At 37.8% G+C, this 12,507-nt stretch overlaps 1 protein-coding gene across 3 annotated transcripts in view; it reads right to left on the bottom strand.

Moving 5' to 3' along the window:
• Nucleotides 1–12,507, bottom strand: part of Cenpp (centromere protein P) — a 228,091-nt gene that overhangs the window by 209,390 nt on the left and 6,194 nt on the right. For all 3 annotated transcript variants that reach the window (XM_013506874.1, XM_005408912.2, XM_013506873.1), the window contains exons 3-4: nt 8,440–8,528; nt 2,365–2,453 (exon numbers count right to left, since the gene is read on the bottom strand). In XM_013506874.1, coding sequence (XP_013362328.1) covers nt 2,365–2,453; nt 8,440–8,528 — 178 coding nt within the window. The remainder of the gene's footprint in view (nt 1–2,364; nt 2,454–8,439; nt 8,529–12,507) is intronic.

Genomic DNA, 12,507 nt, shown 5'->3' on the forward strand with positions numbered 1-12,507 from the left:
AGGGAGGGGAGGAAGGGAAGAAAGGAAAAAGACTATAATCCCAGCACTGGGAGGCTGAGACAGGAGAATTCCAAGTTTGAGTCCAGCCTGGGCAATTTAGTAAAACCTTGTCTCAAAAACGAAAAAAAGAAAAAGAAAAAAACATACACTGCTGGGGCTATAGCTCAGTGAGAAAGCCTTGGGTTCAACCCCACTACTCCCCGCTCAACACACACTAGAAATTAGAAGAAATTATCCAAAGTGAAACACAAAGAAAATAAGTGAAAGAGAACAGAGCACCCAAACACTGTAAGCTAACATATGCAAGTCAGTAAAGAGTTACAGAATAGAGAAAGAGCAGAATTAAAATTTGAAAACACACACTTGAAATTTTATACTTTAAACACAGAACAATCAAACTGTAGTAAAGAAAAATTAACAGAAAGATTTGAGGACAGTCCTCAAATATATGCATACCACACAATACACTGATACACAGAAATACAGATAATTACAGCAGATGTTCTGTCACAAATAACACAATCTAGAAGACAATGAAAGGTTGTTTTCTTTCTCTTTTTTTGCACTGGGGCTTGAACCCAGGGCCTTTACACTGAGTTACCATATATATATGGTATTTACACTGGTATTTACACTGAATACCATATATATATGGTATTTTTTAAAAAGACAGGGTCTTCCTAAATGGCTAAATAACCCAGAATAGGTTAGAACTTGTACTCCTCCTGCCTCAGCCTCTCAGAGTGCTGGAATTACAATGTACCCTTACCATGTCCCAGTGAAAGGTTCTTTTCAAGATCTAAAAGGAAAGTTGTCACCCAGAATTCTATAGCCAGCAAATATATCTTTCAAGAAATGAAGGCAAATGACTTTTCAGAGAAACAAAAGCTGACAGGATTCATTACAATAGACCAGCAGAAGAAAAAGGAAATATATACCACTTAAGAGGATATACCACTTAAGAAAAAATATATACCACTTAGAAATAGGAATTAACACAAAGCAATGAAGAACGTTGGAAGTGGTAAAAAAAACAAAAAATGAAGATAAATATATAATTTTTTGTTATTTGTAAATGCTTTAAAAAAATTGGCTAAAGCAAAAATAGTGGGGCTGGGGATTTAGCTCAGCGGCACAGCGCCTGCCTGGCAAGATCGAGGTAATGAGTTCGATTCCTGGTACTGGAAAAATAAAAAATAAAAAATAAAAATAAAGCAAAAATAGTAATGCACTGAGACATTCATCATATATTAAAAGTAAGCTGTATGACAATAGCAGCACAATAGTTGAGAGAGAAATATAAAGCATACTTGTCCTTCTAAGTGAAATGGTTGGCCTTTAATATGAAGGAATAGTCAGGGTACAGAGTCAATGAAATAGTAAGAAATTTCCAAAAATTATAGATACCAATCTTCAGTTTGAAAAACCACAAATCTGCAATGGAAAACTAAAAGTAAATTCATATTTAGGGATAATGTATTTAAACTGCATAATAGCAGAGACAAAGAGGAAAGAAATTTAAAAAAAGAAGAAGAGAAAGAGGCAACTGACATGGAATCTGGACTAAAATTCAGATCTTCTGACCTATGTTCACTTCCCTTACTAAAATACTGGTGACTCCACAAAGCAAGAACCCAGTCTACCCAAGTGCCTGAGAGCAAATATTTATTAAGTCATCCTGTGAAATGCCCACTAGTTTAGGGGGACAGATATCCCATTGTCCTTCCTGTGTAATTTCCAAACAGCAGATGCTACTTGCAGAGCATGGTGTGAGCGGAAGGGCCTGTGAGCTCTGCATGACACCACACAGTCCTGGTTTTCTTCCTATCTCTGTGTCTAAGCCTCTTTGTTAGTTCACTCAGTTCATTTTTCAGGAACCTTTGCGTGACAATTAGATTCCGGATATATGTGTCAACAGTAACTCTAACATGTCATCCAGTCATAAACTCACATTTATTTCTATAATTATTTAATTACTATCTGACTTTTCCAATAGGCTATGAATTCCATGAGGATTGAGTATTATATCTGTTTTTCTTACATTTTAATTTTGATGCCCAGCACACAATGAACATAAAATAAATATGTGCTGAGTGAAAGAATCATACATAGAAAATGTGTTTTTTTTTTTTTTTCTTTGGTTTTTCTCTGGTACCGGGAACCGAACTCACGACCTTGTACTTGCCAGGCAGGCGCTTTGCTGCTGAGCTAAATCCCCAGCCCCTAGAAAATGTGTTTAAATGAGCCACAGTAATTGTTCTATGCTTTCAGAGAAGACCTATTTACCAATTAAGAAAAAAATGGTAAACATACACATGTAGAGTGAAAATGTGCCCTAGAATAATAATTTGCAAAATAACTTACCTCGACACAAAGTCACTTAATTCTGAGTATTCTGTAGGCTCCATTATTATGCCAAGGTCAGTAATGACAGAAGATAAATTCTCCTTATTCTAAAATAAAGGTTAGAAAAATTTATGTATCATATCAAAGTAATTTTTAAAATGGCAAAAATACTTTTAAGTTATAAAAATGAAATACCACAAAATAAAAAAAAATTAAGAGTTAATATTGAAAATATTGGTTATTTTATAAAAGAATGAGATCAGCTTCTTACTCCACAATGAATCCAAAATGAACTCCAAATAAATTACTTCAACAGTGAAGTCATACAATACTAGAAGGAAAAATAATTTAACTGATGACTAAATCAAGAGAAACTGTCTAAACAAATAATAAAAAAATTAGCAAAAATGAGTATATACAAATTCATAAACATGACTGTAAAACCGAAAAGAAAAAGGCAAAAGATGTGAACTAAAAAAATTTAGAAGTAAAAACAATAATTTACCTATAAAAAAAGTTCTGCTCAATAATAGTAAGATAAATATAAATTAAAACAATAAAGGGACATTTGTACCTAGGAGGAGAGATTTTAAAACGTCACTGTTGGTGCCAGGTTTGGTGGTGCACACCAGTTATCCTAAGTACTCAGGAGGTTGAGACAGGAAGATCACAAATTCACAGACAGCCTGGGCAACTTACTGACACCTTGTCTCCAAAAAATTCTTTAAAAAGACTCCCTGGGTTCCATCATTTCCACCCAATCCCCAGAAAAAATCACAACTGGCAAATATACACTAAAACCAAGTTGATACAACCCTTCTAGAAGTCATTTTGGACCAGGGATATAGCTCTGCGGCATAAGCACCTGCCTGGCAAGCACAAGGTCCTGAGTTCGATTTCTGGTAAAAAAAAAAAAAAAAAAAAAAAAAACCCTAGAAGTCATTTTGACAATGACTATTCCTAAAATATTTCATAAAATATTCATCTTCCCTGCCCCAGCAATTTGCCTTCTAAGAATCTATACACATTAATAAGAAATGAAGAAAAAGACTTATGAATAACTGCTACTTATCACAAAAAGCTGGAAACAGTTAAGGATTATTATCTCACCTTGCAAGCTCAAGTAAATTTATTTCATTTTCTTATTAACTTCCTTTGTTTTCATGTCAGTATTTTTGCTATGATTTTTGATTTTAGGCCACTTTGTCCAATATGATAAAAGAACTGTGTACCATGTTTGTGCTTTGACTTCTAGGGTTCTTTATTTGTAATTAATGGTAGTGAATCTAGATATTTTTCGTATTTTCTAAGACTAGAGTAAGTGCATGCTCCTTGACTCTTCTATATTTGTCTGCACAGCATCTGACACATCTTATATGCAGAGCTGTTGGAGAATGGGGACTGATGATTTATGTATAACTTTTATTTAGTTTTTCATCTGCTTGAGGATATAGTAGGAATTGGTAGGAGCATTCTTACAACTCAAAAAAAGACAAACTCAATTAAAAGTTGGGAAAAGGATCTGCACAGACATTTTTCCATACTTACATACAAATGGCCATAAGCTCAGAAACACATGCTCAACATCATCTAGTAGTTCCATTCAATTCCACTCAAAGTTGTATTGCCAAGAAAAGTAAAAACATTTAAAAACTTGTTCATGGTCAGGTGTGGTGGCTCATGCCTGCAATCCCAGCACTCAGAAGGCTGAGGCAGGAGGACTGCTGCAAGTTTGAGGCCAGCCTAGGCTACAAAGTGAGTTAAAGTCCAACCTGAACTGCATAGTGAGACCCTGTCTCAAAAAGACAAAAAAAAAACAAAAAAACAAAAAAACAAAAAACCTTGTTCATGAATATTTATAGCAGCATTACTTATAACAGCCCCCAAAATGAAAATTATCATTTCCATCAATTAACTGAATGCATAAAGAGAGTATATCCACACAATAAATTTTTTCTAGCAAAAAAAAAGCTGACACATGCTACAACATGGATTAACCTTGAAAACATTGTAAGTCAAGAAGCCAGACCCAAGGCACCAAATATCCTAACAACTAGATTTTCTTTGGTGCCTGTGATAATCGGGTTGCATTCTCTTCATTAAAAAAAAAAGTCCCTATTCTTCAGTCATTTAGTCCATTTTGCTGGCCTTCAGGGAAAAAAGTTACGAAATCATACTTTATCTGCCACATTTCCCACACACTCCCCCTTGAATGCCTCGCTTGCTGCATGGACTACATAAGGCTGATATTATGCATGTTCATTCTGACGACCCTGCAGCCCCTCACATGCACAGTGCTGACAAGGCCAGACAGCACAGTTAAGGGAGAGAGGTCAATGTTCCTGCCACCTTTAAAAGAACAGCTGTGAAAACACAGGTTAGCATTCATACTCTCTATAGGCTTCCCTATAAAACAATCTTTCAGTCACACATGGTGGCACACACTTAAATCCCAGCACTGAGGAGGCTGAGGCAGGAGCATTCCTGTGAGTTCAAGGCCAGCCTGGGTTACAAACTAAGATCAAGGCTAGCTCAAACTGCACAGTGAAACCTTATCTCAAAAAGACCAAAAAAAACAACTTTCAGGTCACATTTGATTCTAAAATTCAATTAACATGATTTTTAGGTCATTTTGGCTTAAATAATGTAGTATTAATAAGATTTTATTATTGAATAATAAATATTTACAATATTCTGAAGTGAGTTTTATTGTTTAGATTACTGTATGGTTTCTGGCAGCTAAACATCTCCCTCTAGTGGAAAGTTTGATTTTAGAAAATGAGAACCGAGAGTGACTCTCCATGTTTTCCTATCAGTTTCAAGAGTAAAAAAAATGTTCCATATATAAAATGGTAAAACCATTTTACAAAGCAAGTTGGCATCATCCACCCAGAATTTATATGTACATTTCCTTTGACCTAGCAGTTCTACTAGAGATGTATTTCTGAAACCATACACAAATAGCTCTAGAATATGGTAGGATGAACCAGTAAGTAGTAAAATTTTAAAGAACACTCAAGAAAAACAAGAAAATCCTTGGTTCCTTTCCTTTCCAAGCAAGACTCTTGGAGACTCCCACACAACAGATCCCACAATCCTTGCTCACTCCACAGCTGCCTACAATTGCGTCAATACAATTGTGCTTATCAATCAAGTACTCAGAAGAATAGTAAAATTAAAAAGATTCAGAAGGAAGTGCTGGTTCTTAACACAGCCAGGAAGAGCATGCTTTTTCTGCAGCACAGTGTAGTAAGTCAAGCAGCTCCAAACACCTTTTAAATGTGAACTCACGTCCCTTTAGAGATTTAGCCATTACTGGGTTCTGCCTTTTAAAGAGTAGCAATAATTATTTTCAGATTTCTTTCCCTTGTATTTTTTAAAACATACAGGACAGACACTGATAGTTGTCCTGAAATATTTATTCTTTTTTCTTGCCCCAATTTTTCACTGGCTGAGGTGACAGAAGGATGCAAGTTAAAGTGAAGTTAAAATATTAGTTATCTCAGGCCATACCCCCACTAATGAACATATCACTCCATCTTTGGGCACAACTCATCCTAGAAAACACCACTCACTCCACTGTTCACCTCAACTTTAAGAGGATAGTCTTCTTTCTAATTAGATTTGTGGTCAGATCTCTCAAGGATGAAACCAGGCATGGGGGTACATACCTGTAACCCCAACACTTGGAAGGCTGAAGCAGGATTGCCACAAATTTGAGGCCAGCCTGAGCTACATAGTGAGTTCAAGTCTGAACTACATAGTGAGACAGTCTCAAAAATCCACAAACAAATACATAAAATTTCCAAAGGTGGGACTAATTTTGCTGAGAGCTTTACTTCTCTGTAGATAACCCATGGAACACCTACTATACCCGAAAAACCCTGCAAGACCCTAAGGCTGCTAGCATGCGCTGGAGCAGTTGCTGGACAATGTATACATTAAAGAAGTTCCCAGGAAGGGAACTGAACCTCAGGCTTATGACTTCACTAACCTAACATGTAATGTAGGTCTAGGCCATTAATGGATACTAGCATGCAGAACAAGTGGTGAAGCCCACTGAACTCAAGATCATAGCAGCCACAAAGAAAAAAAATACAGTTGGTCAGACTACACAACCAGCTACAATAGGAAAACATCCAGGAGTCCTTGGGCCTCCCAAAGGAAAAGACTAGGATCCTGGCACAAGCCGTCCCGCACAAATGATACCAATTCATTTGGGAACATGCTCTATGTCAGCCTTCAACACGTGAGCTTTATTGTCATGCAGAATATCACCTTCACGATCCAGTATAGCTCCAAGGCCTGGTGCCCACAAGGAAACAGTCTAACTTCCCTAAAGCATGCACTATCCATGTCCATAGCACATGAAAATGCTTAACTCTATGTTGTATACTGCCCAAAAGACCTTGGGAATGCCACACGGAATCTTCTCAGCCAAAACAGCACTGAAGAGTGAAATGAGGCAAATGTATGATGAGAATTCTGTCAGCAGATGAGGGGCCAAATATGCCCTAGCCTGTCCTCAGCTGCCTACTCCAGGGATAGCAATTGGGTACTTCAAACTGCGAAAGTTCTAGGCCAATACCTGGATCCTATCCTTGGAATTAGCTACCTATCCTTGGAGATACCTGGACCCTATCCTTGTCTGACGTTTGAGGAGGGGGGCCTTGAATTCCTATTCTAATCAAAAGGGGACAGCTTGAATCTGTTTTTATGTCTGAGGACACTGGCTACAGGGATGAGGAATCCTGGCACCTGACCCTGAGCACATGAAGGTAGACTGTCCACAAAACTCGACTGTGACAACTTCTTTACATCCACTGTATTGATCTGATGAGCCAAGGTACCCTGGCTATCCTTCCTGTCCTGTTCTTTGTACACACTCCCTATAAGCCCAGCTGGCAAAACCAACCGGTTCCATAATCAAAGCATGTGACCTGTTTCAGGCCTCAAAACAATGCCTGGACTCCATCCCCATGCTAGCCTTTGAAATTGTCTCAACTTGTTCTGCCCTATCCTGATGAGTAGGGATATACATTACCATTCTGTCTGTTTCCTGATTACATAGTAAAGGTTTAATCAAATGTATCTCCCTCTCTGTGTTGTACCTTAATCCTGTGAATCATCTGGTCCCAAACAAATCAGCTGCTGTGTGGTCAGGTGATCACGACCTCATGAGAGGCCCTGAGCAAGAACATACAAATGAGTGTGATAATTTTACTTTTGTTGTTTCAATATGCTAAATATTGAAGAAATTTTTTAAGCAGATAATTAGTAGAAAATAAATGGATGGCTGGGTGTGGTGGTGCACACCTGTAATCCCTGAGGCTGAGGCAGGAGGATCATTGTGAGTTCGAGACCAGCCTGGGCTACAAAGTGAGCTCAAGGCCAGCCTGAACTGCATAGTGAGACACTGTCTCAAAAAGACAAAAAAAAAAAAAAAAAAGAAAAATAGATGGCTGGCTCATCAGCTCCATTCCAGCTTTCAAAACAATACCCCAGGAGCTGGGGATTTGGCTCAGCGGCAAAGTGCCTGATTGGCAAGCGCAAGGTCGTGAGCTCGATTCCTGGTACTAGAAGAAAAAAAAACAACAACAACAACAACAAATAAAACACAAAACAAAGCAATACCCCACTAGCAAGACAATGTTACCCACCTCCCCCCAAAAAAAGGCTAGGATAACTCATGCAAAGGCCCTAGGCCCTGTGTTCAATCCCCAGTATTGCAAAATAAAAAAATAATTTAACTAAATAGTGCCTATGGCTTCAGCAACAACTTTACCATATGCAGCTGCTGAAGTGATTTTACTTTTTTTTTTTCTTTTTTTCTTTTTTGTCTTTTTGAGACAGGGTCTCACTATGCAGTTCAGGCTGGCTCTGAACTCACTCTGTAGCCCAGGCTGGCCTCAAACTCACAACAATCCTGCCTCAGTATATGTCACCATGCCCAGCTTCTAAACAATTTTTAAACAGTACAAATGTGCTCATGAACTCCTCCTCATCTCAGCCACTGCTGGAAGCTGTGGGACAGGAATTGTTTATCTCACAGAAAAAAATCTCTCTCTTATCACAGTATGCTCCTTAATTTACCTGTGTTTCCAGAATCTGAAATTCAAGTTGAAATGTAACTATGTTGCAATTTCCTGATAATCTGTGTCTTTGCAGAACTTTCTTTATACCTGTAAATTAGAAAAACATTTTATTTGCAAAGAACAATTTTCTTCAAATATCTTTTAGCTTTATGTAATTATCTATATGTCTATAGATGTATGAAAGTGTGTATTTCATTACAAAATATGGAAGTATGTATATGAAACATCCTTACAAAATGGGGTTGATGAGAATTTATACTTTCTAGTTCACAATTATACCCCACAAGTTAAGGTTAGAAACAGAAATACTAGTATAATCCTAGATAAGTTAGAATCATGTTAGTTGTTAACTCTTGGTTGTTTTGCTTTTTTTCAACATTATCTAGTGCTTATTTGTATGGATTCAGTTTGACATGAGAGCAGTCAGCCTGAGTTATAACTACCATTAATGCACCAGAGTAATCCTACTAGGTTTTTTATTCATATTTTCAAAAAAAAAAAAAAAAAACTATAACCAATCAAACCATTAAAGTCATATATGAAGCTCTACATCGAGTCCCTGTCTCCCAGGATGCACTTGAGTCTTAGATAATTTATATTTTTGTACTGGGGACATCCCTACCCATTTTTAATTTATTTTTATTTTTAATTATGAGAGAAGTTCTTATTAAGTAACTAAACTGGCCAAACTTTTAACTTGTTATCCTTCTGCCTCAGCCTCCTGCAGCACTGGGATTACAGGTGTATTCCAAGCATGTTTCAGCTACGATGAAATCACTTTTGCCCAAACTCATAAATATGCCCTTCTTTTGACCCAAATAAGGGATATCAGTTTCTCTGCAGTCTAGCACCATGCTTTGGTTAGTATGTCCCCCAATAAACTGTACTCTGTACAGTACTAGATCTGTCAACCTCTTTTTCTTCAGTCTCACAGCACCATAAGGCTCGTCCTCACATACTACATTATGTTGTTCCAAAACACTGTTAAAGACAATAAATTGAACCTATATGTTGACTTGTTGTCTCTCAAAAGTCACCAAAATGATAGCGACAAGTGGTACTTGAGGTATAGCATGTATATATTTAAATGCATAAAATGCCCTCTTGTTGCTTGGGCATGGTGGTACATGCTTCCTCAGCACTCAGGACGCTGAAGCACCAGGCCAGTCTGGGCTACATAGTGAGTTCAAGGCAAGCTTGATCAACATTGTGAGACAAAAACAAAAATAAAATACCCTTGAAGGTGTATACCTCATCTTTTAATGTACGTGCTTACCTGTATAACCACTATCCTTATCCAGATACAGACACTTATAGAACCCTGTAAGGATCTCTCGTGTCCTTGCCTAGGCCATTGCTTCTCTCCCAAGTTAAGCACTATTCTAACTTTATGTGGGGATCCAGCTTTGCTAATGAAGTTATTTTTAGGGCACAATTCTATAAGGGTAAAGAGAATAGGAAAAATAAGAGAAACTGAATTTCAGGAGCTGGGGATCAGATGAAGTCGATACTGTAGTATGTGGACAAGTAGAAATCACCTGATAGACCCAGGAAAACTGACACCTAAATGAACAATGAGGAAAGCCCAGAAACAAGCCTATTTATATAAGAGAATATAAATGGCATTCTGACTTAGCAGCACCAAGTTACTCTATATACCAGGTAAACTTGGGGCTTAAAATAGATAAGTTAAAGATCTGCTGAATATATAGTTAATAAGAAAAGACAGAATGGTACAAGCGGACATCATTTGCCTCCTAGTGAGATGTACTGGGCTAAGGAAAAGAAAAAAAAATCACTGTTCTGCTGCCAAAAGTGTATATACCTTGAAATTTTTCAAAAGGGAACTATGAGGGGTGGGAAACCAGACTAAAGGACACTCCATAAAATAGCCTTCAAAATGTCAATGACAAAAAAACACAAAGAAAGGTTGACCAGATTAAAGGAATCAAAAGAGACATTCAATGCCTGATTGTGGATTCAATCTGGAATTTAAAAAATAAATAGCTATTAACCTGTCAGTTCTTCCTAACTTGATCTACTGCTAATGCAATCTAATTGAAACCCCAGCAAGTTACTTTGTGGATAATGACAGATTGTCAAATTTAAATGAAAAGGCAAAGAACCAAGAGTAGTCAGCACAATAGCAAAAAATGAGGTTGGAGAACTTATAATGGCCAAGTTTGACTTGGTATAAAATCACAGTAACCACACGTCTGTAATCTCAGCTGCCCCTTATGCTGAAGCAAGGGGATTGCAAGTTCAAGATCAGCAATTTAACAAGACCCTGCCTCATAATGTGTAAAAAAAAAAAAAAAAAAAAAAAAAAAAGAGGTGGTGATGCAGCAGTACTATGAGAAAAAAGCCTTAGTCATCAAGACTGCATGGTATTAGTCAAAACCTTGACAAATACAGTACCCAGGGGCTGGGGACTTAGCTCAGCGGCACAGCGGCTGCCTGGCAAGCACAAGGTCGTGAGTTTGACCTCTGGTACTGGAAAAAAAACAAAAAAAATAAATAACAGTACCCAGAAAAAGACTCACAAAGAGGTTAAGATGACCCTTGACAAAGGAGCAAAGGCCAATTGATAGAAAAAGGATAATCTTTTCAATAAAAGATACTAAAGACCCATATGCAAGAAATAAATCTAGATACTAACTTTACACCTATTATAAAAATTCGCTCAAAATATATCAAAGACCTACATATAAAACACTGTCTTGGTTACTTTTCTCTTGTTGCTGAGACAAAATACCTGATGGCCAGAATTAAGGAAGAAAAGGTTTATTTACCTCACAGTCTGTGGAGGTTTCAGTACATACTTGGCCGGCTCCGAGGCAGGGTGGCACATGGCAGAGGAGAACAATTCATGGCAGCTGAAGACAGCAAAAGCACCAAGAGCAAAAAGGGCAGGGGGAGGTGGGAAGCAAGCCTCTTGATTCCTCAAGTTGACACAAAGTATCAACCATAACAAACACAAAACTAGAACACTCAGAAAAGATAACCTAGAAGAAAATTTAGATGACCTTGGGCTTTGTCCATAAAAATAAATGTCCCAAGGGAGGGAAGAAGAGCAAATGGGGATGAAAAGAGAATTAAGATGTTTTTGTACATAGTCCAATACCGCACAAGGAGTGTAATCATTATGTACTGTAAACATGTACAAATAAAAATAAAAATTTAGAAAAAAATGCCAAAAAGATGATAAAAAAATGGAATGTTGCTTGAAATTTTAGAATCAACCCACCATCTGAAGTCTAGGTTTTATTGTTTTCTTTATGGAAGAATACTATGCATCCATAAATTGTATATAAACACATACAGCATGATCCTTCCTTTTGGAGACTGGGTTTCACTATGTAGTCCAGGCTAACTTCAAACTTATGACCCTCCTGCTTCAGCCTTCTGAGTACTAGGGTCATAAGTATATGCCACAAGGCCCCACTCAGTTGTGATGAATTTTAAATTCAGTTCTTTTTAACTTGAAAATACTAATTGTTTTTAAAATAAAGAGTAAGGGCATGTTATTACTAAAGTTCATAGACCCCAAAAGATGGCTTGCATTTCAAAACAATCAGTTATCAAGCCCATGTACTTATTTCTAATAACATACTTTTAGACCTGAGTATGGCATGCACACCTATAAACTCAGCACTTTGGAGGCTGAGGCAGGAAGATCATTCCTAGTTTTAGGCCAGCCTGGGCTACACAGTGAGTTCAAGGCTAGTCTGAACTGTTTCACAAGACCCTATCTCAAAAAAAGCAAAAAAACAAAAAACCCCATACTTTTAGAGCTAGTGAAAAGAACAAAAAATTAAAAATTATAAAACTATTCCTAGGGGAGCGCCAGTCTTCAGATAGGTGGCTCACTCCCGGCCTCGTAGGCCCCCAGAAGGAGGGCTTCCGGCGCACAGGGAGCCATGGGCGGGGAGCGCCGGTCTTCCGACTGGCTAGCTTCCTGCCTCGTAGGCCCCCAGAGGGAGGACCCCCAGCGCAAGGGGAGCCATGTGGCAGCAAGCACTGTTGCACACTGGCCCTTAGGCCGGCCGCCGCCGCTCAATTGAGA

The sequence above is a fragment of the Chinchilla lanigera genome, unplaced genomic scaffold (assembly GCF_000276665.1).
Source record: "Chinchilla lanigera isolate Chin_1 unplaced genomic scaffold, ChiLan1.0 scaffold00114, whole genome shotgun sequence".
NCBI lineage: Eukaryota > Metazoa > Chordata > Mammalia > Rodentia > Chinchillidae > Chinchilla > Chinchilla lanigera.